Here is a 25755-nt window from a genome sequence, read left to right as displayed (position 1 = left end):
TTTCTTTTGATCCTTGAACTCTGCCCTTCGTTTTCAATTCATGCCGCTCGTCCGCTCCTTACGGCGGCCAGCTTTTGCACGTCGGTTTTCAGCTTTCTTGTCCAAATTTACACACAGGCAGAAAGCCAATATATTCCGGCCTATTATGCTCTGTGACTCGATGACTCCATTTCACTAGCTATCCGATACCCACGTTGTTCTTCTTCATTCTACAAGATATCCATTAACTCTCGAAATTCCTACCTGAACACTCTTGGGATATCTATCCTAAACGTTAAATAATAGGTGGCTGGTGGCCAGTCATGCAATCTGCATTTTGAGTAGAACTTTATCTCACGTATTTCCCACTGTTCTCCATTTGTTCTCATGCGCACTCGCCTCGTTTCGTGCAGTTATAGGGTGTTGGATGATTTTGAAGTGAGGATGATAATGCGACTAGATGAACTTGGCATCGTAGGGTAGGCAAAATTGCCCGTCCGTCAATGAGGACTGTCAATGTTCAAAGATATACGCGAAATATGCGTAAGTCATCGATCCTCCGGTCTTCAGCAGCTATCCATTATAGAACCGGGCCTAGGAGTACGGGTCCAGTAGTCATCTCACTTTATTGACCTTCACTGATAATGGGTAGGAGGAATCCACGTGAGATCTATACGGTGTTTTCAAGAGCACATTAGGGACAAATAAACCTTACGGAGCCTTGATTGATTCCGAACAGAACGTCCGTCTTGTCTGTTGAATCTACTCTTTAGTTGAGGCAAGTGCCGAGGCGTACCAAACCTCTACCAAGTTATCAACGATTCAATAGTGTGACAGACGAGGCTACAACTCACCGCTACAGAGACCGCCCTCCTCAGTGTTCACCAGCTAATTAAACGTCTAGATATCGTCACGATTGTTCAGTTGTACCCGAGCGGACCCTTGAATCTGTAGTTCCTACTCCCTACAGGTTTAGCTATCTCTGGTCTATATGTTTGTCATGCATTAAATGTCTAATCATATCCTTCAAGGTACAATCTCCTGGAGTTTTTTCTGCCGGCAAATATGGTAGCCGGTACTTTCATGGTTCCACGAGGAAAGTCCGCCGGAGGCTCAGAACTCCGCCTGATCTCCGCATGTTTCTGCTCATCTGGTGCCGAAGACGCAAAATATTTAGGCTATCACGGCGAAATCAATTGGATTAGTTGCTGTTACCCAGTGTGCCGGTCAGTGGTGTCGCACAATCAATCCCGACAGCACCAAATTCTCGAAACAGACCCTCGTGCCGGGGGCAAGGTCCCGCCAACTGCACCCATTCGACGGCACCTTCTGCTCTCTCACGATCCCATTGCTGCCGATCATGGATCCTCCATTGCAACCGGCCAGTGCGAATTCCCGAACGAGGGCGCAAAAGCGCCCCCGCGACAATTCGCCCGTGACGCCATTGAAGCGTCGTCGAACACAACTTGCCTCCACTGAGCCCGTGAAAACACCAGCCACGGGCCAAGTTGAATATACAGCTACTCCCGTGTCCAATTTGCGGACCCGTGAGCAGCTTGATCGGTATCACGAGAGCGTCAAACGAGATGAGCTTCGACTCATAGAGGTCAAGAACAAATTATCGACTCTGCGCGGGGACATCGAAGCGGAGCCCGAGAGCTCACCAGAGCCAACGTCTGGGTCAACAAATATAACCACGAAAAAGGCAATCAAGCTTTTGGAGAGAATCGTCAGCAACAATCAGCGGATCGAAGAGCTCGAGGAGGAGCGGCGCCAAGTCGCACCCGTCTCGCGTGGGCCCACGCGCGTCGACCAGGATGGTTTCGTTACGAGATCGCCCAAAAAAGAGAAAACACAGCGTGGAAAACTGAGTGTGGATATTCGGGCAGCACGCAAGCGCATTACCTACGCCTGGAATGTGCTTGCTGCGGCGGGAGTAGTCACCGATCCGGACTCGGGCTCTGCAGACCATCAGAATGACATCCCGGACAATACACCGTCGAGGATGCCTTCCCCCAAGCGCTCATCGAATGTTGCGAGGCGAAGTCGTCAACCGAGCAGAGAGCTGGTGAATGAGTCAGACACGGAACCGATCCTTCCAAAGGTTAACAAGCCCATTGCTCGATCAATCAAGTCAACTGTTTCTCCTGGGCAAAGTCCAGGAAAGAATGTACCCGTCATCTCCTTTGTGAACGGCAAAGAGAAAGTATCTGTCAGAGAGGTCGAGAGCGAGGCCGAGGCCGAGGATGTGGTGGAGGAGCCCAAGTTCGCTAAGAATGCGAAGCCCTTAAAGCCTGCAAGACAGGGCAAGAGTGCGCTGGCTGCAGCGCGCAAGGCGCGCGCCGCTTATCTAGCCAACAAGTGGGTTTTCTCTCGATAGATTCTCAAACTATGACTAACAGACTCGCCTAGAGCCGCAAATCGCACGCGCCGATCGATCTACTCGCCGGACTCTATTGACAGCGACGATGAGGAACAACTCGCGCAACAACTTACGGAACAACAGGAACCCGAGATCGATCCCCCACACGCGGCGAAGGAGGCTGATCTTCCAGAGATGGAGGGTTTGGCCGGTCCAACAGCGCCGACCACTCCAGAGACAGCTGAACCGGTCGAGGAGGAAGTCAAGGAAACTCCTCCCAGGCAGTTGTCAGTCGATTCATCATTCACCCCAAACTGTGGCTCTAGATACTGATTTTTATACAGGCCTGAGGACCACATTGTGGGCGAGGACCGTGAGGGTGCGAGCCCCGAAGTTGATGATAACGAAGACGACAGTATCCAGGAGAGCATCGAGTCCGAAGTCGAAGCTTCAGAAACGAACCCCTCGAAAAAGTCACAGGCAAACGGTGTGGCTGTCGAAAGCAGCGTCTTCAATGGAACGGATGCGAAACCGTCCGTGAACGTGAACTCGTCAACTGATGACGATGACGAGGAAGGCTCGGACGACGATGAATCAGATGACGAAGACTACCACACTAATCCCCACGATGAAACCGAGAACGATTCGATTGACGATAAAGCCGACACCGCGTCGACTGGATCGATCGAAGGCCTGAGCACTCTGAAAGAGACGGGTACCGGACCCCATCAATCCGCAGATGCGAAGGATCCAGCTGCGAAAGTAGAGGGTCAACTGCGGGAGAAAACGATATCCTCGTCCACGAGCTCTTCCACATCACCTGTACGCGCTGGTGAAATCAATGTCAGTGACAAGGATCAAGTGCGCGCATCTATTGAGCCCTCCGATGTGCCCACGTCGTATCAATCGCCGCCGTCTCATGAGCCTCCCTCATCCCGGCCTAACAATGGCTTGTTCGAGCGCATGAATGGAATCCAAACTTCGGGCTCTTTTGAAAAAATGATGGCAGATCTGAGGAAAGCAGCTCTCGAGAGACAGCGGCAAGCGGAGCTGGCAGGCCCAGTTGACGATACTTCCACTTCAGACTCCTCTGACGATGACTCTCTGCCATACTGGTCGCCAGAGCCGGAAGCTAAGCCTATGTAAGACGATTGTTCCCTGAGATAGCAGACCGGCTGGCCTGAGAAGCTTCCTCTGCAGCCTAGCAAACATGTGAACGCTTTAGGCCTCGGTAATGGTGTGTTTATGCAATGTTTGGGAGTCGTTTAATGATGAACATGTTGAATGGCGTTTCGATTATCGTGTAAGGTACTTCATCGCATTCTTGTGTCGACGGAAGGGTGTTAATGGCCAGGCCTTGAGTTCTCACCGCGCAATATCCAAACTCAAGGCTGCTGCAGTCCTACACTCAATGTAGCCAATGCGACTTATAATACATTACTTCAAGTTGACCGGGTCCTTTGCGACTCCCTTCGTCGCCTGGTCCAAAGTCCAGACTGATCATGGTTTGGTGCCTGAGGCGGTAATTTGGGGGCTGTTTCGGGGACGCGGAGATCGTTCACTCATCCGGATAGCGCTTGTTCGACGACACCCATGTGGTCCCTATTTCAATGCCCCGTGCGAGCGATGGGCTGAAAATCGCTCCACGGCATCTTCTCGACTGATCGCTCTCCCAATTTCACCTCGTTCCTCACTGCGTACGTCATGTCGGCTCGCCTGTTGCACCCGGATGAGTACGAGCTCGCGTCGCGCTCGTCGGCCGACACGGACGGTACCTTCAACCTCGACGACGATGACTTCGAGTCTCAAATACCGGGTACATCGAGGCTCAGACTACGCCAAAATTCTTGGTGGTCTCGACTATTTTCACCGTCGGGATATCGACAATTGAAATCCCACGCGCGACCGGTTCTCATTCGCTCCAGCCGTGCAAGCTGCACACCACGCTTTTGCGCTCGACGACGATGTTTCGGCCTTCACATAGTACTTGGAGCTATCTTGGGCTTGGTTGCATTTGCGTCCATTTTCATACCTTCATACACTCGTCCACCGGCACATTATGCTACTTTGCGACAATTGGCGTTAGAGGGAAATACCGCGGGCCGGGGAAATCCACATAATCAGAAAGTATTCATCGCTGCAAGTCTCTATGACCGCGGTGGCGATCTTGCGCGAGGACAATGGGGCTCGCAGTTGCTGCAACTCATTGACCTTCTCGGTCCGAAGAATGTCTTCGTGAGTATCTATGAGAATGACAGTGGAGAAGAGGCTGGTGCAGCCCTGCGAGAGCTCGAGCGGCAGATCCCCAGCGCCAAGTCGATTGTTTTCGAGGAGCATATAGACTTGAAGACGATTCCTTCTCTGACAATGCCTGGGGGTGGCATGCGCATACCTCGGATCGAATATCTGGCGGCAACCCGTAATCGAGCTCTGCAGCCGATGAGTGACCATCCTGAGACCCGATATGATAAACTTCTCTACTTGAATGATATCTTTTACGATCCGGTTGATGCCTTGCAACTCTTGTTCTCTACGAACCTCGATGAGTCAGGAGACCCACAGTATCGCGCGGCGTGCGCCGTCGACTTTGATAACCCTTTCAAATTCTACGACACCTTTGCCACTCGCGACTTGGAGGGATACTCGATGGGGTTGCCGTTCTTCCCATGGTTCTCCAGTGCGGGCAAGTCCGCCAGCCGATCTGATGTCCTGCACGGCAAAGACGCCGTTCGAGTCCAGAGCTGTTGGGGTGGCATGGTGGCCTTTGACGCGAAATACTTCCAAGACCCATTGCCCGGTGGGACCGCGCCAGCACGATTCCGCTCTACCTCTGAGGTATTCTGGGAAGGCTCGGAGTGCTGCCTGATCCATGCTGATATCAAGGACCCTCAAGCCGGTCTCGACGGTGTCACCGAAAGCGGCATTTACATGAACCCGTATATTCGAGTCGCGTATGACCAGCGCACTCTCTCGTGGCTTCACATCACACGTCGCTGGGAGCGTCTGTACTCATGGGTTCAAGCTATCGGCAACTATATCGTGGGTCTGCCGTGGAACAATCCTCGCCGAGCGGAGGTCCCAGGGCAATCGGTCACCGAGACTGTCTGGGTTCCAGACGCCAACCAGGTCGGTGGTGGTTCTTTTCAGACGATTGAACGAATTGCTGGGAATGGCGGATACTGTGGAACACGAAGTCAGCAAGTCATTGTTGAACACCGTCAGCCTGGGCAAAAGGGATTTGAGAACATTCCAGTGCCATCCTGACACTCAGTTTACCTGCGGTGCGTGTCTCGAGTGCCGACCACTAACTTTAATACGTGAAAAATACCCTTGTTCATGTGCACAAAGACTTTGTTTGTAAAATACATTGGAGGTAATCCTAAAAGACCTAAGCAGTTCCCCTTTGGGATGCTTGCCCCTTCCGATCGCTCTCAATCTCAACGCTACCAATTGCTCCGAAATCTGCATTCCAGTTTGGCTCTGAACCGCCATAACCATCCCCTTTGCGCTCTAAGATGCGAAGATCGTTAGAATCATTATGCCCGGAGTGTCACCAGTAGATTTTACAAATCTTCTCATCGCCATCATACACAAAGATATTGCCCGCTGTTTCTAACCACGAGTTCGAACGACCGCAGGCGTTGATGGTGGCAGAAGTACCAATGCGAGGGCACACTCATGTAGGAACAGTCATGGCCTTAGGTTGCTTTGGCACCTGTCGACCGCATCATCATCCCATCAACTGGTCGCACGCCGTACCGGGTCGAGGCCGATCTTCACAGGGCGCAAAATGTCTTACAGCAGACAGATGATCGTGTGGAGCTGCATATGGGCTGTAGGTTTCATGCAATCTATCGTGCGACGTGCACTAATTGAAAAGCCAATCGTCAATGGCCAAGAAACGGTGTTTCTCATTGACTGGTATGTCGTAGATTCCGAAGTTTTACAAGTTCTCGCAAATCGCGATGCATCGATGGACGTTTCAAAGCATATGGCAGTTAGCAGGATTACAAAACAGAATCATGCGTGACATTGACAATGGAAAAGTTCGGGGCTCGATTCGACTTGAAAGCATATGGGATACCAGCAGATGTCCTCTAGTAAGGACTCTGTATATTACACCCAGTTCTGGTGACTCTGTTCATGAATATAAGTATGTTAGGAAGCTCGATGACGATTGATATGACCACTTCTTTAGCGCCGAAGTGAGAACTCTTGATTCTTCATGCGAATGAGCTGTCTCATCTTTTCAACATCGCGACCTGACAATGATCAAAGATCTCCAACAGGAAAGCCTTGCGTTATCATGAGTCAAGACTACCCTGCGGTGGATTGGTTGAATTGGTTCGACGGGTGACAACACCGAAGTTGACATTTTTTTTTTCGCAAATCGTTGTGATTCACAAAACATTGAGTATTAGGGAGGACGAAATGACCACCGGTATGGACCGATCGATGCTAGTTCAGATCGCTTTCAACACCGAGAGAAGAGGAATGTTCTGGTCGTGCGATTTCTCGGACGGAGCAGTACTTCGATTGAATTGAAGCATCAACGGCCTCAGGCAATCAACTCTTGCTCAACCAGGCGGGGCGCATTTCTGATCGCCGCGGGGCTGGAGATGACGAGAGGGACCAAAAAAAAAAAAAGAAATACTCGGCGAGTTGACTGCACAATACGCCATCTGCGCCATTGCCAATCATGCTTCAAGCCATCAAATATGACCAGGGTAACCTGGAGATCCTGGATCAGCTACAACTTCCCTTTGTCGAAAAATACATTCCGATTCGGACTGCCGAGGATGGGTGGAATGCGATCAAGGACATGAAGGTTCGAGGCGCCCCCGCCATTGCGATCGTCGCCATGTTGGCGCTCGCCTCCGAATTACATACTCTTCAAAGCGCAGAGAAGATCCCGGCATCTTCAGAGGAGACCAAGGCGTTGATTGCAAAGAAGCTCGAATATCTGGTCACAAGTCGCCCAACTGCGGTGAACCTGGCCGATGCAGCACAGAAGCTGGGAGCCGTGGTAACCTCCCAGGCCGAGCAGTCGGGAGCGACAGGCCAGAGTGTGGTGTCAGCCTTCATTCGCGGCGCAGAAGAGATGATGGGCAAAGACCTGGAGGACAATCAACGCATTGGACATCATGGAGCGGAGTGGATCATGGCCAATGCGACGAAACTGGGTGTGTCTGATGTGGCCGTCTTGACGCACTGCAACACAGGGTATGCTTGTCCTTGACAGCTCTCGATAAGAGACCGAGACCGAGACCGAGACCGAGACAGAGAAAGAGAGAGCAAGAGGTCGTCTGCCTTGAGACTTGCTAATCATCGCTCATGCTGTAGCTCGCTCGCCACGTCCGGCTACGGCACTGCCCTGGGCGTCATACGCTCGCTCGTCTCCAAGAACAATCTACGCCACGCCTACTGCTCCGAGACCAGACCCTACAATCAAGGCTCCCGCCTAACCGCCTTTGAATTTGTGCACGATAAGATTCCCGCTACTCTGATCACGGATTCCATGGCCGCCGCTCTGCTGGCAGACCCCAAAGCCGGCGTCAACGCCATTGTGGTTGGCGCAGACCGAGTGGCCGCCAACGGAGACACGGCCAACAAGATTGGCACATACAGTCTTGCGGTACTGGCCAAGTATCACGGCGTCAAATTCTTGGTCGCCGCACCTCGCACCACCATCGACCTGGCCACCAAGTCAGGCAACGAGATCGTCATCGAGCAGCGCCCAGCTGCTGAAATGACCAACATCAAGGGTCCTCGCGCCGGAGCCCCCGCTGTCGATGGCAATGTCGCCTTGGAGACCGTCTCCATTGCTGCTCCCGGTATCAATGTGTGGAACCCATCCTTTGACGTCACGCCCGCGGCCCTGATCGACGGTATCATCACAGAGGTGGGAGTTGTGGAGAAGGGATCGGATGGTCTGTTCCATATGGAGGTTCTGTTCAACGGCGCGGCTCCTCAGGCTTGACCTGATCTTGTGATGCGTGGGCAGCTCCGGAAGACGTATTCTTTGTAGTATCTTGGGTCGATGCGGCTTGAGCCTCAAAAAAGGCTAGCAATTCGTCCATCTTGCCCTCGATCGCGCTGAGGTTTCTTTCCAGCTGTGACGCCGTTTGTTCGCCTCTGGACGATTCAAATTAGACAAATGATCCCTACGAATCGAGGTTTGAGATTAAATGGTTCCTGCGAAGATCGTACTTTGTGATATCGGCAAGTGCCTAAGGGCAAGATGCCAATCGTGACCGTTAGCAATGCAGATAATTCGCCAGCAGTAGAGGCGAAGCGGCACGGGTGTTATGGTATGCTGTGATAGTAGGAGGTGTACCCCTTGTCCATCCCCATGAATCCCGCCATCTCAGGTGGAATGGCTCACCTGTGCAAGACCGAGCTCATCGCCGTTTTGCTGAGCCATGTTTTTATACGGAGGAATAATTGGCTTCGATGAGGTAGAAGGTCAAATGAGAGAACCTCTCGAGGAAGGAAGATGACTGTCCGAGCTGCTGCTGCTGGGCGAACGCAGGTTGGTTGCCTCAGGCAATTAAGTATTGCCCGCTTGTTCCCTCAGGCTGAATCTAGGAACAACGACTTCCCTCATATGAAGCTCCAACTCGGGACTGATTATCGACAGAGACCAGCTGAGATGGCTGTGTCGATTGAGTAGTTGCCGCGCTCATTGCATCGAGAAACATATGGTCTACACTCGATCCATGACCACATTCGTTTTCGTGGGTGGCTATCGCTCTACACTTGTGAAATGCTTTGGGCGCGCAGGCCCAGGCCACACTCTCTGTACTCATGCACTGTGGTATACATTCGACCGCAGATCAGGTACGACCAGATGCATGTGATTCAAAAGCTCCAGCGTCTTCGGTGTAGAGCTTCGTGCATGTCAGCGACGAGTCCCAATGGACTCGTACAAGGACATATTTGTCCGCCTTGTGCACCGCCCTTGTTGGACATTCTCCCAGGCCCAATGGAGAAGACACGAGCTCGTCTTCCTACCGGGAAGGTCATGCAAGTAGAGTGGGAACATTCCACATCGAGGTGAAATTGCTCGATCATCCGGCCCCATGAAACTTACAGTGCAGGAGATGAGATGGGAATTGATCGTCTTTGGGGTCTGGCCTAGAGATGGATGACGCGAACGCGTAGAGAGCGAAAAACAGAATTTCCCGGGGGAGATTGCCCATGCTCCATTCAAGAAGAACAAGCGCATGTTATCCATACATTGGAGCTTCACAACGTCTGGAATTTGAACTCCGGCCCTATGGCTCTACGATCTGACATAGAAACCAAACAAAACAGGTTTACGATCGAGATTGATTGGATTCGCGCGAACAGAGCTGCTCTGTATGCGCAAGGGGCGAGGAGAAGGGATCGTATCTGGTCAAAAGCTACCGCTTCGCGTTGCCAAGAATGGAATGCAGCTATCAACATTGCCAGCAAGGATCGTCGGGTTATATATCAGTTGGTTCAAGTGCGACCATGTCGGCCCCTTCGACACATTGTCGCCATTTACACTTCCTCACACTTGACACCTGGGTCTTCTGAAAAATGCGTGTCCAAACAGCTTGTCTCGGCCTTGTCGCCTCTCTCCCCACGGCCTTTGCATACTGGCCCTCTTACTATTCCCAGAATGTCAACGTATACAGCAATCAGCAGCCTGATGTGACCATTGAGACTCTATTCCAGTTTCCCAACAATGGCTCATGGATCTCCAACTTGGTGACACGCCGCGATGGCAGCCTGTTGCTGACCCGCCTGGACACCCCTGAGGTCTGGACCCTTGATCCTACCAACGGAAGCGCTGCCATGCTTCACAGCTTCCCCATGGTCACCAGCTGTTTCGGAATCAGCGAGATCGAGGACGACGTGTTTGCCGTCGTGATTGGCAACTTCTCCTCCAAGACCTATCAGCCAACCCCAGGATCTTTCACCGTGCAAAAGATCGATTTCACCAGCGCTAGTGCGAAAACAAAGCGCGCAGAGGCGCAACACACAGTTTCCGAGATCGCTGCCATCCCCGAGGCCGTTGCTCTGAACGGCATGACCACTTTCAGTCGCGAGTCCCACTTGGTCTTGATTGCAGACAGCCCCGTGGGTCTGGGGTGGAAGGTGAACACGCAGACCGGCGAGTACTCCGTGGCCCTGAACAACACCAAGCTTCGACCGGCCGAGGGCGTTGCTCTCCCCCTTGGGGTCAATGGACTGAAGGCTCTCAATGACTACGTCTACTACTCCAGCACCACCCGCATGGAGTTTGGTCGTGTAAAGGTCGATAGCGAGGCCATGCCAGTCGGAGACTATGAGACCATTGCCAGTGGATTCCTCCCCGATAACTTCGATGTCGCCTCTGATGGCACCGCATACGTTGCGACCGACCCCCAGAACTCGGTCGTTCGTATCACTCCCTACGGTCAGATTGCTCTCGTCGGCGGTGGTCAGCTCTCTACCAAGATGCCCGGCGCTACTTCCTGTCGTCTCACGAGCGATGAGAAGACTGTCTACGTCGGCACCAGTGGTGGTCAGGTCGCGCCTGTTCTGGGCCAATTCATGGAACCTGCCAAGGTTCTGAAGATCACTCTCAACTAAGTTGTGAATCTATCACGCATTGGGTTGTGAGTAGATGTGAACCTAATGGACGTCATGGGAAAATTGCTTATTCAAAATGGTGCGGCTTTTTGGAGGACTCTCCACCGATAGACAGTGTGTCATGGCTTGTCAATAAATTAATGTAATACCAAACTACCGATCCTTGATTGGGACCATTTGGATCTACTTCTTTCCAAACCCATCTCGATCAAGGTACCCATTCGAACAATCCCTCCATTATTCAATGTATGCCAGAACTACTAGCTAGCGACCAAGCCAAGCGTTGAATTCCGATTTCGAACTTTCGTTGCCTGGAAATTGCTTTTCACAGGGCAGGGGATCGGGCGGCCGACAGTCGATCGTCTTCGATTTTCCCATCAGCAGGATAAATCTACACCTACCTGGCCCTAGATCGGGAAGCGCCGTCGTTCGCTCCCGGGTACCGCAGTCGATGTCCGTAAAGTACAGCCGGTCCGCACTACTAGCCTAAATAATGCACTATCCGAGTGCCATTAGTATGTGCTATGTACCGTCTACGTACAACCCTGATGTAATCTGATATCACATGTCATGCAGGCGCGAGTATCGACCCAAGGCTAAGCTTCACTACTTCACCGGCTTGACCCAAAGCTCATTTCCTAGGTTGAATGCCGTTCAAAATAGTGGAATCTTCTCTTTCTTTGATTATAATATACAATATTGGTCACGGTTCTCAGTGTGCCATCCATACAAGAAGCCAACTTCGAGGCATGAAAACCCCTCAGCTGAGAGAAAGACCAGACACGTACATATGTTTGATGTCTTCCAACTCAGAACATAACACGGCCATTGGATGTATCCCTCTGTAAGAGAGATAATCATCGGACAAGCTTGTCAAGCCAACTAGAATCGCGTGCTCTCTGTCTTTCGCGAGCTCTCCGTTGCTGAATCAATGCGTAACCGCAACCCGCACCGCTCAAATAACCGCCCAAGTGAGCGGCATGATCCATTTTGGTTAGGCGTGACAGGGGCCAGACTCTTAGGAAGCGCGCGGGTGTGACCATACTGACAATCTCCGTGGCCACCAAACAGGCCAAGAAAATCCAGCCTTGGGTCCAGATCGTCTCGCGAAGCTCACGCGGTAGGATCCACATTGTAATTTTGTCGCTGTACGTAGGAGATCGAATTAGTACTGGATTTCTGACTGATCGTCATGGCGTATATAAAAAACGGGTTCACATACTCAAAGTGATACATGCACCATGCGGCTACAACACCGCTGGTAGCAGCACTGGCTCCCAGAGAAGTCATTCCTAAATGACCTAGGAGCACACTGCGGGACAACGATACCAGTGAGCCGACAGCACCAGAAGCCATGTAAATTGCTAGGAAGTTGCCACGGCCGAGCTCATCGTGAACTAACTCAAAAGAAAGAGGGTCAGCTTGGTGCGGTCTGGAAAGAGGGTCAACACAACAAGATGAGACTAACCTCTGGTTCCCATAAGACCAAGGACCATCATGTTGGTGGCCAAATGTCTCCATGTCTGATGACTGAACGTGCTGCCCAGAATGGCCAAGGCTCTGGGATAAAACGGCACAATCACAAAGTAGCGATTCAGCAATTTCCATGCCGGTGGAACGTATTTCCACATCAAGGTGACCGCAATGTTGGCACCGATTATGGCTCCTACGGTGGCTGCAGCTGGGGGAACATCCGGCCATAAGCGATCTCGCCGGGCTGGAGCCTCATAGTTTTGCGCAAAATAATAGCAGAGCCCAAGAGTCGCAAGAGCGAAAATGAAGGGTGACAAAAGCCGTTGGGTCTGGAAACCCATATGTTAGACCATTCTAAACGCAGGCCCATCCAACAAAGAAAACGGTACATACAGTCGTAAGCTCTGCAGAGTCGGTCGGCAATTCAGTCGCCGCAATGTGGTGTTTTTGCACCCAGGCAAGGTATGGTCGCTCATTCGGATCCGCACGAGGCCGAGCTGTCGCGACACATTCAGGTTAACAGTCTATCACCTTACCGGATCAGATTGATGGGGCCATACCTTCTGTAAGCCCAACTTCTTGATACTGCTGCAGTGCCGTGTTGCCTTGCACCTGGCGGCGCAATTGCTCCAGTTCCTGTTGTTCGCCCTCCAGCCATTGTTGGCGTTTGCGCTCTTTCTCGGCTAGGAGTCGTTTCTCATTCTTTTCCCGCACTTCCTTCAGTACGCTCTTGCCGTAGACTGATTTGTTTTCGCCCAGTTCTGCATCGTAGGATCCGCTTTGCGGCTTGTACAGGCCCAGCTCTTCTGCTCGCCGAACGAGCTTTTGCTCCGCCTCAATTTCCTCCCTTTCAATCCGCGCAAGTATCGCCGCATCTTCATCCAGCGGATACTTTTGACGTAGCCATTCGAGGGCAGTATCCAATTGTGTTTGGGGTACAGAGTGTGAGATATCGGTGGGTAGGTCAAGATCCAGAGTTCCCTGAATCCGACGAGCCTGGAGAACAGCCAAGGTTCTATTTCCGAGACCAGCAGAGATGGTGTTTGACGCAAAGATACTTCGGATTTGTTTTTCTGAGCGTGGCTTTCCGCCTAGCGAGCCTTCGGAGGTAGACTTTGCGGAGGACCTGGCGGCGGCGGCGGTCGTTCTCTTCGCCCTGCGCTGGTTGTAGATGTAGTTGATCGGAGAATCGTTGTTTATGGAATTGAACCCAGCCCGAGAATTCAATGTTCCCAAAAGAGGTTTGTGATGTCGCAAAGTGGAAAATCGATTCACAGAAACAATCGACAGGTTCCATGGCGTCATGCGGAGAAGATGAGGCTGTTGACGGAACGATGCCGGCGACAACACGCCGGGACTGCGAAGTCCCGCGCATGGTGTCCGCCATGTGACCAAGAGCGCATTGCTCATGGTCAGAGACTGGAAGGGGGAGAACCCGTTGATTTTGTCACGAAACTAAGTTCTGTCGTACAAAATGACTGAAATGGATTTCTGAAGAATGACATCTGGAACAACCCTCGATGGCTCGGAGCAAGGGTTCTTCCGACTGCGGGCACCACGCGGGAAGGGCAGGGAGCGGAGTACAAGAGATTCAAAACGTTTTTTGCATGTGATATTAGAGTGAGTATAGGTACAATGAATGACTTTGGTTTGCTACCTAGAAATGAAGTGCCAATTTGTAAAAATTGCAAGGGTGATATTTTCGGCAAATATAGATATCAGGCACATTGATCGAGTCAAGGAAAATGCTCAATAGTTGCAAAAATGTGCATCGTAGAAATATCATAACGGCCATTATATGAATATGTCTGCAAAGTCGCTACAAGAAACAGTAGATAATCAAGTGAAAGAAAAGACAACGCTCCGCACACATGCAGTATAAACATCGAAAAACGCCCATATCCAGCCCAAGGACCCCGACGGAAACGAAGTCCCTCGTGCTTATACGCGGAGAAGCGCATATGACGATGGACGCGTGCGAAAAGTTCTAAGGAAATATGCAACAGCACATCAACAATACGAGGAAAGTAAAGGACTCAATGAGAGTCTTGCTGTAGGTTCAGGTTATCCACATTGACAAAGCCGGTAAACGCCCGAGAAAGGAAGGTGCGCCACGCTTGGTTGACCTTCTCTTTCATCTGTCCAACAGCTGAGGACCCAGCGAAAGGAAGCTGTTCGGACGCGGCGGCGCCATCTTCGCCGATTCGAGTTGCAATCTCCAAGAAGCTCCGCACTGTTAGATCATGCATCTGACAGGCGCCCTCGTCCAATGTTGAATACTCAACTTCGAATTCGATCCTCGGGTCTTTGTGGGCCCGGGCGGCGATCTCGGCATTGAGTCGAGTCAGGTTTGCGTAGTACTGGGTATAAGAGAGCAGAGTAAATGGTTGGTTCGAGTAGGCCGGCCCCGGAGGCGCTGAGGAGGACGGAGGCTCGGGCATCGGGAAACTGGGTGGCTTCTTTTCCTTATCTTTGTTCCTGTTTTTCTTCTTCTTTTTCTCAACCTCAACCGGCGAAGTCTCAGCATGAGCTACTTCAGGTGTGGGAATCCGGTCGAATGTTTCAGCGGTCTCGGAAACATGTCGCTCCCCAAGGGAAGAGAGTTTGACTCCAGTCACATTGTATTCAACCACCCGCAGGGTGGGAAAGTAGTTGGGCACCATACTTGGTGACACTAGGGAAAGACTGTATCGTTCGGCGAAAGGACCTCCAATCTTGTGCAAGTACTTGCGCTCTTTCCTGTGCTTCCTTTTCTGTTTATTGCCTTTCTTCTTCGAGGCATCGATTGGAGACGCCTCTGAGTCGCGCAGCCTGTCAAAGAGTCCTTTTGGAGGCGATGGAAGGGCCGACCATTGTCTCCGTAAGGAAACCAAGTAGTCCTCCTTCGAGGCGATAGATATGTCATCATTCATAGACGACTCTAGCAGATTGTTCACCTTGACCTTGTGGCTGTCTTGCAAAATGAAATGATCAATATTCATATGCCCGTATAGACCGGAAACAATCACATCGCGGTAGCGATCCATCCAAAGCGTATACTTTTGCCAACAACTCTCATCCCAATTCTTCTTCTCCTTTGATCGGGCTGGAGCGACATGGCCAGTCAAAATGGCCTTCATCCCACGGTCACGCAGCAGCTGCAATTGTACCCGCAGCCATTCCATGTGTTCATAGCCTGGTTCCGATGCTGCATTGCACCCGTCCACCGCACTGTTGGAGTCGAAGAAGTACATGGTATTCAGACTGATGACCGCCAGCTGGCCCGGAATGACCTCAACGGTGAACCACCCACCTTCCACGAAGGAGTGCCTTTGGTCCTCTGGGATGAAATTGCGCCAGATTTCAGCATACTTTTTCGTCCACATATTTGATCCTTTCCGGAAAATGTTGTGGGGCAGAATGTCGTTGTTGCCGAACGTTGGAATCACCGGGACCGACAGCCTCGGCGCATTCGTTGGGCTGTTGGCGCTATCGCGCACTCCGAAGACGTCCACCCATTTTTGGGCCATGAACTTGTTGAGTGCGATCACCTCGTCAGTAGAGCGCGGGTGCTTCTCATCGTTATCGTGCCGAACCGAATCGCCTGTCCATATGACGAAATCGACCTCGTTTTTTAGATTCTGCTCGATCCATCGAAAGGTCTCGTTCACCAGCGACAATGGCGAATCACAATCCGTGCCTTCTGCGCCAAAATAACCAGCCGATCCTTTACCGCGGTGGCATGTGCCACCCTTCTCGTCGATCAATGAACCGGCCTTGTAGTATCGATCGGGATGAAAATCTGCGCCCGCACCCGAAGACTTTGTTAGCCATGGCCCAGTTCTTGCTGTCCTGCGCCTCGACATGTCATCCATTGCACCTACCTGTAATGTGTAGGAAGCGCCCACGCGGTTTCGAGATGATCGATTCTGTTGGTGTCTGAGTGACTCCGTTGACAGCCTCATCGGTGCTGTGCAGTTCGCGCGGATCGGCTAATGGCTGTTGCTCGACCGGGAGGACCGATGCTGCGGCAGTTGCGCACAGCCCGACCAGGACCGGGATCAGTAACATGTTGGTGAGACCAGTGAACAGATATCCCCGTTTGTCGCCGAAAGTGGTGGGATCACCTGGGCGCAACGAGACTTTGGGGCTGATGGTGAGGAGAAAAAGACACCCGCCTCGAAAGTTTTTGAGGTTAATCTTCTCGCACCGGCCGCGTCACGTCACTGTGCAGCACGGCCGCGACTATCTGGTCGCCCGAGCAGAGGAACCCTCCAAGGCGGCCTCGTCAGGGCACCAGTGGAGGCTGCAGGTTGCAGGTGGTTGGGGGGGTCCGCACGAATGCTGAGTCACCGTGGGCCCGAGTCCAACTTCTTGGTAGGCTGCAGTGGCCGAGACCGCCAGAGACGGAGAGAATGTTCACTTTCAGAGAGAGGGACGACGGGCACAGTGGTTCATGAGATAATGCAATGTTGCGCGGCGAGCAATCGTACGAGTGAAATGTGGAAATGATCTCGTGCGACCAGCTGCTCAATTTGTACCAGACCTGATCGTCCGAGTGCCGTGGAGTACGAGGGCTCAGTTGATTCTCGGCAATCGCACATGGTCGATCTCTGGATGCTCGTTCGCTCCCCAAGTTAAAGCGCTGTGCATCTCCTCCTGCCCAAGACCCACCACTGGGCTCAAGTAGCTCGGGTGGGTGCACATCTGGGGCATTGAATGTCTCCCAGATGGAATGTTGCTGGTGGATCTTCCGGTCTTGATATCGATGATGCTCCATGTAGTCACAGGTATTCTGGGTAGGTCCATGTGTGCTAGCACGCTTCTAAAATAAGCTTAAATTCATGACATGATCAATTCATAGCTAGGTAACTTACTCTGGTGCCATAAAGACCATCTCACAGTTCAAGAGACCCTGAACGCCAGAAATATCACTACCTACTAAGATTGCATTTATCAAGCTGAAGATCCAGCCATGCCTGCAGGCTGGTCAGTACTCCCAATCATCTTCATGAAGCTCCTAGTCTAGCCGCGGACAGGCTTTTGCCAGTTTGAAGAAGCCGAAAGTCTCATTTGACCACGAGGTTGCTATGGTCGATAGGGCAGCAGGTCGTGAATCCCGAAATCTTCCGGTAAAAACTAAACATGAGTATCTCTCGTCGATGGTGGGAACAATGGGGGTCGCGGAGCAACTCACATCTCCTCGGTGACTTTGTCGTAGATTATCTTGGCTGGGTTTGATATGCGTGGCCAGATCCCGCATGATAGCAGTTGTCTGCTTAGGCAGATAATTGCTTAGGTAGATTGGCGTTTGAGACTGACTTGAAAGGTAAATCCAGCCAGTTGATCTAGTTGGACCATCCTCGAACACGCGGCGAAACTTCCGGCCGATAGCATCGCGCTGCTTAAGGCTCAGACTCGAGAAATGATCAGCGGAGAGGGAATTCCCCGGGGCCTTCTTCCAAACAACAAGAGGTAAGGAAACTCCCAGGAATTACGTCGTCGTCACCTTGCTTACCTTTCTGGGAACCAAGAAGACGAGGCAGAACGGGACAACACTTTCGTGTCAAGTGTATGAATGCCCTGAAGTCGGTGATTTCGGGCGAAGGTTAGGAGATGCGAGTTCGGTCCCGATGCTGGGGATCAGGGGGTGAATTCGAAGAAACTCTGGCTTCTTGGCCAGGTCGCCTTGGCCATAACAAAGGTGCTTTGCACGGACGTATCTCGGTCCCATCTCGTCGTCACTCGTCAACATCCTCCTGGTGCATACTCAGGGAGCCCTCTTCGAGTTTCTCGAGAATGACCCGTGTCGGTGACGGTAAGTGGGGAATGGACTTGGCAGCGGTTATGACTTCGTCACCTTCACGGTAAGCAATGTAGGAGGATTCAGAGAACACATCTTAAAATAGTTCGAGTTGTTCCAAACTGGGTTTCACAGAGAGGTCAGTACTTTGTGTTGATCAGGCTACTAATGGTGAGTGGGTAGTGGGCACCGGGTACTGGTAGTGGGTACAGTGGGTAGTGGATAGTGATACAATCAACTGGATAGTACACTGGATACAGTGGACAGTGGACAGTGGACAGTGGACACTGTGGGTAGACTAACTGTGGGCAAGTTCAAGTTGGCGGATGCAGTGGAGATTTGACATATTATTATAGACTGTAGAAGTGTACCTAAGATGGGTCTGAGGCAATACAACCTGGCCACGTACGGTATACCTCGGCAGAATTTCAGAAAAGCCACCTGCAAAAGACCTCGCGCAAAATGTGCCTTGGGCTTGATTTTTGGTCGCTCGCTATGTTCTAGGTGGTACATTCGACCTTTTACTGAATATGTCTGATGATCATGTTGTACAATGGCTGACGTCAACGACATTGTGCCTGTGGAACTCGCACTGACAGCAACAAGACGCATGGTTGGGCGCATCCTGTCTAGAGAATATCCATTGCTTCAAGCTCCATTTTAAATTTGCTTCTATTTAGTCTCAGAGCTTGGTTGTAAAGTGCAGCAAGAACGCCAGCTGTTCGACATCCATTGGCCGGTACTTTAACGGGCAGTTGCTGGAATCAAGCGCAAAATGTAACTTGCTATGGGTTGTCTTCTCGAAGCAGGCTCTTGTCATCTCGATCGGTGTTGCACATCGTCGTCTCGAGCTGATTTGAATTCCCGCTGTGGTAAGACTGCTGACCCGAGCCAAAGCGACGCATGCCCTTTGAGATCAAAGCAACCAAAGAGACCGGACTATCAAAATGGGACTTGTTCATTGAATGCATTCGGTCGGGCCAAGACCTTGACATCCGTCTCGACTATCACAAGTAGCCTTGTCAAGCTCCAACAGCTAGTCTCAAGCTCAGTGATCATTGTGAGACACTGCCCGGCTGGGGTACACGGCATGCCTGTACCTTTTCATGACCTTCCCTGTTCTGAGCAACGAGAGAAGCTACCCGATGTGTTCAGGGAACACAGCAGACGACCTGAACGCGCAATGTGACTCAGCCTGCAGTTCCAGAAATCAGTGGACAAGACCTTGAGCCCTCGCCTGAGATATGGTTGAACACATGCCTCACGGCTGTGAAGAGATAGAGAGCCATTCTGACTTTGTCACACTGACTTGAGCAATGACTACTTATAGGTATTTGGTTGCACCAGCGATCGTCGGAGGGCACAAATAAATGATCACGTTGCTCTTCGTTCGACAGGTGCATATTTGCAAATCGAAAAGACCTAGTCACTTTGTTTCACCATCACAGGCGTCATGAACACCGACAAAAACATCCTTGAATCTGAAATCGATGTGTAAGTAGATTGTTCGTTACCTCGGGAAGCAATAGTAGACTTACACAGTATTACAGGCTTATCATCGGAGCAGGCCCCTCGGGCCTGATGGCCGCATACTGGATGGCCCGCTGCGGCGTCAACGCACGCATTGTTGACAAGCGAGGGACCAAAGTGTTTACAGGCCAAGCTGACGGTTTGCGATGCCGCACTTTAGAGATCTTTGATAGTATGGGGTTTCAACACCGAGTTTTGCAGGAAGGCCATGTGGCGGTTGAAGCCAATTTCTGGGTATAGCACCACCCGTCCCATTGATGCCCATGAGCTTGAAGACTGATCGTACATCTTGAATCGAAGGTGCCTGATGGAAGGGGTAATTTGACCCGACAAGGACCGCACTGCAGTCGAAAGGTCAACGAATCGCCCTTCCGCAACATGCTGCTGAATCAAGGTCGCATTGAGCGATTTCTGCTCGATAGCATTCGAGAGCATTCCGACCTTCAAGTTGAACGAGGTGTGATTGCCGAAGCCTTTGAGTATGATAGTGCAAAGGCGTCCGATCCAGACGCCCATCCTATTGCGGTGACGCTGCGGACCTTGAGCGACGAGGAGGCAAATCCGTCGAGTTTACGCGCGGAAGGTGGTCCGCACAAAGTGGCAAGCGGAGTCGCCCGAGGAAGCCTCTTGCAGGACGATTGGGAGGAGCTTCTTTCGAAAAGTCGGGCTAAAGAAACAAGGACCGAGATTGTGAGGTGCAAATACGTGATTGGGTGTGACGGAGCCCACAGCTGGACCAGGAAGCAAGTGAATATACCATTGGAAGGCTCCAGTACGGACCATCTCTGGTAAGTCAGACAAGCCAAATCATAGTACTGCTACGGTGCAGCGGCTCGTACTGACTATATAAAACTAGGGGTGTTATAGATGTCGTTCCCATCACCAACTTCCGTTAGTATATATCTTCTTCAAACGAACCCTGATCCTAGATACCGTTTCTGGGGGCGCAGAATGATATGCTAATGCAAGTGTATCTCCCAGCCGATATACGTCGTCTGGGGACAGTAACGCATCCCACGGGCACAATCCTCATCATCCCACGAGAGCGAAACATGGTACGACTATACGTGCCAGTCCAAGCCGTGGAGGCCAACGTTCCAGGAGAGGGTCGTCATGATCGCTCAAAGATCACCCTAGAGATGATCAAGCACCGAGTGCAAGTCATATTGGCCCCCTTCACATTTGACTACAAAATCTGCGACTGGTGGGCGGCATATCAGATTGGTCAACGCATTGCACCGACATTTTCCAAGGACAACCGCGTCTTTCTGGCTGGGGATGCAGTCCATACACACTCGCCAAAGGTGGGTCTCGGGATGAACATGAGCATGCAAGACGGATACAATATTGGGTGGAAAGTGGCACTTGTCGCCAAGGGTGTGGCCCAGTCTTTGATATTAAACACCTACGACCCAGAGCGCCATCGGCTCGCCGAGATGCTTCTTGACTTTGATCGACACTGGTCCGGGCTCTTCACCGAGAGTGAGGACGAAGAGAAGGCACAAAGTATGATCAAGGTGGTTGAGTTCTTCGAGGATTTTGCTGATGGGCGCAAGTCATTCTATGGACCTAGTCCTCTCGTCTGGAAGAAGCACGACGACTCTGGCCCAACTGCGTCTGCATCTGAAGGATGCAATCTTATTCCTGGGGAGCGTCTCCCGCCTGTCAAGCTTCGAATGCAGGCCGATGGCAACGTCAAATGGACGACTGCGATATTGAAAAGTGATGGACGATTCCGGGTGGTGGCTCTGACGGGTGATCTGCGAGCCTCAACACAAAGAAGCCGCGTCGAGGCGTTGGCTAAACGCCTGTCATCAGGTCGTGGGAGTGAAAAGTCCCTATTTGACCGCTATACTTCACTTACTGGCATACACGATTGTGCTCTCGACGTTCTTGCCATCCACAGTGGACCTTGGACCGAGGTTGAGTTCTTTGATTTCCCAGATGTTTTCCATCCCTTTGACACGGTCCACGGCTGGAACTATGACAAGATCTGGTGTGACGATGCGTGTCCTTGGGATCGAGACTGTGACGGTACAGGGTACGAGCGTTGGGAGGTTGATCGAAAGCGAGGCGCAATTGCGGTGATCCGCCCCGATCAGTATGTGGGATGGGTTGGTGAGCTTGAAGATGTCGAAGAGATGATTGATTACCTAGACGGAATTTTGGTGACGCGGCCGGCCACTGCCTGAGACACGAACCCTATCAACATCCAGTGATACATACAAGGGAGACCCTTCTAATCCTCATAGTTCCCGAGCCGAATGAAGTTGAGGCGGCAGATGAGTTACTGGCCGATCTACTATCATGCCGATCTTGGAAGGCCACCCTCTCCAACTGTCGCTTCCAGCACGCCTGTCAAGACCCGTTCTTTCACCAAATGCTGATCTAGCCCTGTGTCCGACTCCCTCGAGTTGACTCACCACTAAGCAAGGTGTTCTCCAGACCGCATACAGCGATATCCCTGTCATGTTATGTATATCGTTCTAGAAGCTTCTGCTTACAGTATAGGTTGAGTAATCGATTCGCAATCTCAACTGTATTATCGTATTTACCACAAGAGAATCGATGCAGACCTTCTTAAGTGAAAATGAAGTGACAATCACGCTGTTGCAATAGCCATTGACCAGGTTGTACTGTTGCAGTGACTCGGGCGCCTACGATGCCGGCCGGATAAATAATAATCCACTGTCCAGCTCGCTCGGTGGGATCACCGCCCAACTTAACCTTTTCAATTGGCGGCAGCCCACCTGGTCGGACTGTCTAAAGGGATGACATAATATTTCCTCCGGCTTTCAGGTGTACAAGTGATCCAGATCGCAGCCCGACCTGGACTGTCATCCTTTTTATTTGACTTTGGAAGACAAATATCCAGAAGGGGCGGGCTTGTGTCTCAAGCTCATAGTAGTCATGGAATCAAGGAGTCAAGCTGCAGACCCGATTTCAGAAGCTCGTACCTTGGTCACTGAGCTTTACTCGCCCGCCAATCAAAGACAGCCCGCGCGCATCAATGAGATCCAGGCACGCCTCCAAGATCTCCAACGAGGTGAATATGCCTGGCAGATTGCAGATGCCCTGCTGACAGGGCCCACGACACACCATCGATTCATGGGTGCGCTGACATTCACCGTCAAAGTGAATGTCTCGAGTCAAGAGGTTGATCAGTCAATGTGCGCGCAAGTCTTGAGGCGATTGATCACTCACTGTGTGGAGCTCGTGGCGCAGTCTGAGCAGGTGATGGTTATTCGCAAGCTTGCATCTAGCTTGGTGACGCTATTCAGACATTCTACTTGCCAAGCGGAGAGAGTCTTGTGGCAGGTGGCAGCAAGTCTGGCACATGGCGGCTACGTTGACGAGCATCAAGCCCAGACGGTGGACTTTGGCGACACTCTGCTGCCAACCCTCGACACCCAATCAGTGATGGCCCTCCTCTTTCTCTCTGTTGCGTTGGCGGAGACGACATCGCGACTTGATGACGAGCCGGTGGACCTTTCGGGTCCTGCCCTAAAGCGTGCAATGACCAACACGCGAGATGGCTTTGTGCTTGTGCAGTACGTTCTTGGACGGATGTCAGAGATGGGTGCCGGGACATTAGATGATCAAGTCCGACAGAACCTGGCCAGTGAAACGATGGGCTCGTGGAAAGCATGGCTTGGCGTGATCTCATCACGTTCTCTTCCAGAAGGAGAAAATATCCATGCCTTGGCTATTTCCTGTGGCCACACGGTCATCCAGACTCTGAGATTACCGGGTTTGAACGAAATTGCGGCATCAACTCTGACTTCGGTCATTGACAGTCGTCGTCCAGCCTTTGACGATGCTTCTATGTGGTCGCTTTCCCAGATCTTGGCGGACTCAGTTGTAAAGAGTCATCTCACTTCGCTCGCTGAGGGTGATGAAGCCCCGGAGAGTTTGGCATTTGTTGATCTCCTAGTAGCTTTCTTGTCACATCTGCAGTTGAAGCTTTTCGATGAGCCGATTAGCCCTGAGCATGCTAAGATCCTGGTGCTTGCCCACGACATTCTCAAGGCACCAGGGTATGCTGTCATTGATGACCCTGCCACTCCTCGTATTTTGGAGTTCTGGAACGAAATTGCGGAAAGACTCTTAGATGAAGTTGATAGCGATGGTTCCAAGTGGCACACGATCAAGACGCACCTGGCACAAGTTGTACTTGGCCTGTTCAATAAGTTGCTCTATCCCACAGCAGAGGATCAAGCGGAGTGGAGCGATGATGAAAGAAGCGAATTCAATGCGTTTCGTCATGATGTTTGCGATTACCTTCTCTCGGCCTACCCTATCCTTGGCGTTGAGCTCGTGAGTGTCTTCCAAGAGAGTGCAACAAATTGCCTTCAAGTGGGCGACTGGCGTGGGTTTGAAGCCGCCATGTTCTGCCTTGCTCGACTTTCGGAGGCAGTGGACGAGAATGGACATGCAGACCAGTGCTTGGACGCTATCTTTGGCAGCGATGCATTCTCCAGACTGTCCGCTGGCGGGGCGGACGACGTTCCTCTAAAGGCCCGTCAAACTATGGTGGATGCTTTTGGGAAATACGAATCATACTTCGAGCGCCGCAAGCCACTACTTCCGGGTATTCTCAATATTTTGTTTGAGTCACTGAACTTTGAATCTTGCGCGCAAGCAGCTTCTCGGTCTTTCCTTACTCTTTCGAAATCTTGTTCTCGTGCATTGACAGCAGAGCTGCCAGTCTTTCTGGATCAGCTGGATCATTTTCGTACTAAGCCGACTGCGACCTCATCTACCATGCCCAAGGTCCTCGAAGGTATTGCGGCTATTGTTCAGAAGCTAGACTCTGATGAGGAAAAAGTCCAAAATTTGGAGCGGATGTTAACCTTCTTCGTGCAAGAGGCGAACTGCGCCCGCGAGGAGGCCGCCAAATTAGGGCAAGAATTTGCTTGCATACACGGCCATTTAATTCTCAGTTGCATCGCCAGCATCGGCCGGGGTCTCCGGTCGGATGCCGACGAGGTGATCAATATCGATTCAACCGCTGAGCAGCGCAATGATGATGACCATCGCTCATTATTTTGGAGCTCAGGTCCTGGGTCTCATGCGCAACAACTGATCATGGAGGCCATGCGCCTTCTGATTGTTGATTTCCCTGTCGACAATAATATGATCGACGCGGCATGCGACATCCTCAAAGCAGGCTATACCGAGAGGTGTGGCCTCTTTGTCTTCCCTCCATCTCTGACGGTTGACTTTATACAAAGTTTCCCGCTTGGAATATCAGGTACTGATGTCATCATGGGGACTGCTTCATCCTTCCTCGCGTCACATTCGTCCCACTCCATGCGCATTCGCGATGAAGCACTCGCATTGATGCGCCATGTTGCCCAGCTTTTTGTGTCCATGCTTGACCAACCGGAACTCTACGACCCCGAGACTGCCAACGCTTGTATTGACTTCTACACCCGGCTCGTTCCCAAGTACTACGCCCTTCTCTTTTCCTTGACTGATCCCCTCCCTGCTCTGCCCTCCGATTCCGCATATCAGACTTCCCCCGCCTTTGCCATTCCGCTCCACTTTGCTCTCCATGCGTTGACTCGAGCCGAGGCGCTGCCTCTTCGTTCGGCTGCCGCTTTCTGGGTGACTCTTATTGATCTCCGAGGTACCTCGTCCGAGGAGATAATTGCGCTGGATCAAGTCCTCAATCCGTTCATCTCTCCACTTAGCCAAAATCTTGTTCACCAGATTTCAGGCCAGTGCGCACGCTCGGATCTGGCCTACCTAGGCGATGTTCTCCGCCGCCTTCTCTTCAAGAAGCAGGGTTTAGCCCGCCCAGCTATCCATCATGCCCTGGCGGCGCTAGAGTCGCGCAACGCAGATGACTCTGGGTCTTCGTCTTCGCTTCCTAGTGCCCAGGAAAAGTCTCGTTTCTTGGAATCCCTCATTGTTGCCCGTAGTGCACGCCAGCAATTTATTGAAATTGTGCGCACGTTCTGGCTGAAATGTCGTGGCATGAGCTACGATTATGCTCGGTGAGAGCAAGAGTCTCATCATC

General features: G+C 51.7%; 8 protein-coding genes across 8 annotated transcripts; 6 read left to right on the top strand and 2 right to left on the bottom strand.

Moving 5' to 3' along the window:
* Window positions 1-1339: 1339 nt before the first annotated feature.
* On the top strand, window positions 1340-3246 carry N7539_005673 (uncharacterized protein; the record flags this gene model as incomplete). Its single annotated transcript, XM_056935275.1, has 3 exons — window positions 1340-2340; window positions 2392-2628; window positions 2686-3163. Coding segments are annotated over 3 exons (1716 nt in total), but the record flags the coding sequence as incomplete, so codon positions are not given.
* Window positions 3247-4045: 799 nt separating this feature from the next.
* Window positions 4046-5605, top strand: N7539_005672 (glycosyltransferase family 69 protein; the record flags this gene model as incomplete). The annotated part of the gene is made up of 1 exon (XM_056935274.1): window positions 4046-5605. The coding sequence occupies one exon, from the start codon at window positions 4046-4048 to the stop codon at window positions 5603-5605; it is 1560 nt and encodes a 519-aa protein (XP_056790468.1).
* A 1435-nt stretch (window positions 5606-7040) lies between these two features.
* N7539_005671 (S-methyl-5-thioribose-1-phosphate isomerase) lies at window positions 7041-8321 on the top strand (the record flags this gene model as incomplete). The annotated part of the gene is made up of 2 exons (XM_056935273.1): window positions 7041-7564; window positions 7685-8321. 2 exons carry the CDS (start codon window positions 7041-7043, stop codon window positions 8319-8321), a joined length of 1161 nt encoding a protein of 386 aa, XP_056790467.1.
* Window positions 8322-9907: 1586 nt separating this feature from the next.
* On the top strand, window positions 9908-10945 carry N7539_005670 (uncharacterized protein; the record flags this gene model as incomplete). The annotated part of the gene is made up of 1 exon (XM_056935272.1): window positions 9908-10945. The coding sequence occupies one exon, from the start codon at window positions 9908-9910 to the stop codon at window positions 10943-10945; it is 1038 nt and encodes a 345-aa protein (XP_056790466.1).
* An 857-nt stretch (window positions 10946-11802) lies between these two features.
* Window positions 11803-13828, bottom strand: N7539_005669 (rhomboid protease PCP1; the record flags this gene model as incomplete). Its single annotated transcript, XM_056935271.1, has 5 exons — window positions 11803-12091; window positions 12168-12342; window positions 12414-12747; window positions 12812-12915; window positions 12979-13828. The coding sequence occupies 5 exons, from the start codon at window positions 13826-13828 to the stop codon at window positions 11803-11805; spliced, it is 1752 nt and encodes a 583-aa protein (XP_056790465.1).
* A 626-nt stretch (window positions 13829-14454) lies between these two features.
* N7539_005668 (endopolyphosphatase) lies at window positions 14455-16468 on the bottom strand (the record flags this gene model as incomplete). The annotated part of the gene is made up of 2 exons (XM_056935270.1): window positions 14455-16199; window positions 16282-16468. The coding sequence occupies 2 exons, from the start codon at window positions 16466-16468 to the stop codon at window positions 14455-14457; spliced, it is 1932 nt and encodes a 643-aa protein (XP_056790464.1).
* A 3185-nt stretch (window positions 16469-19653) lies between these two features.
* On the top strand, window positions 19654-21922 carry N7539_005667 (putative phenol 2-monooxygenase; the record flags this gene model as incomplete). Its single annotated transcript, XM_056935269.1, has 5 exons — window positions 19654-19694; window positions 19751-19964; window positions 20031-20518; window positions 20587-20621; window positions 20712-21922. 5 exons carry the CDS (start codon window positions 19654-19656, stop codon window positions 21920-21922), a joined length of 1989 nt encoding a protein of 662 aa, XP_056790463.1.
* A 718-nt stretch (window positions 21923-22640) lies between these two features.
* N7539_005666 (putative importin 13) lies at window positions 22641-25736 on the top strand (the record flags this gene model as incomplete). Its single annotated transcript, XM_056935268.1, has 1 exon — window positions 22641-25736. One exon carries the CDS (start codon window positions 22641-22643, stop codon window positions 25734-25736), a length of 3096 nt encoding a protein of 1031 aa, XP_056790462.1.
* Window positions 25737-25755: the final 19 nt, after the last annotated feature.

The sequence above is a fragment of the Penicillium diatomitis genome (genome assembly GCF_028827545.1).
Source record: "Penicillium diatomitis strain IBT 30728 chromosome Unknown utg000005l_segment0_segment0, whole genome shotgun sequence".
Taxonomy (NCBI): Eukaryota; Fungi; Ascomycota; class Eurotiomycetes; order Eurotiales; family Aspergillaceae; genus Penicillium; species Penicillium diatomitis.
The sequence above is the reverse complement of the archived record's forward strand: the minus strand, read 5'-3'. Positions and strand labels throughout refer to the sequence as shown.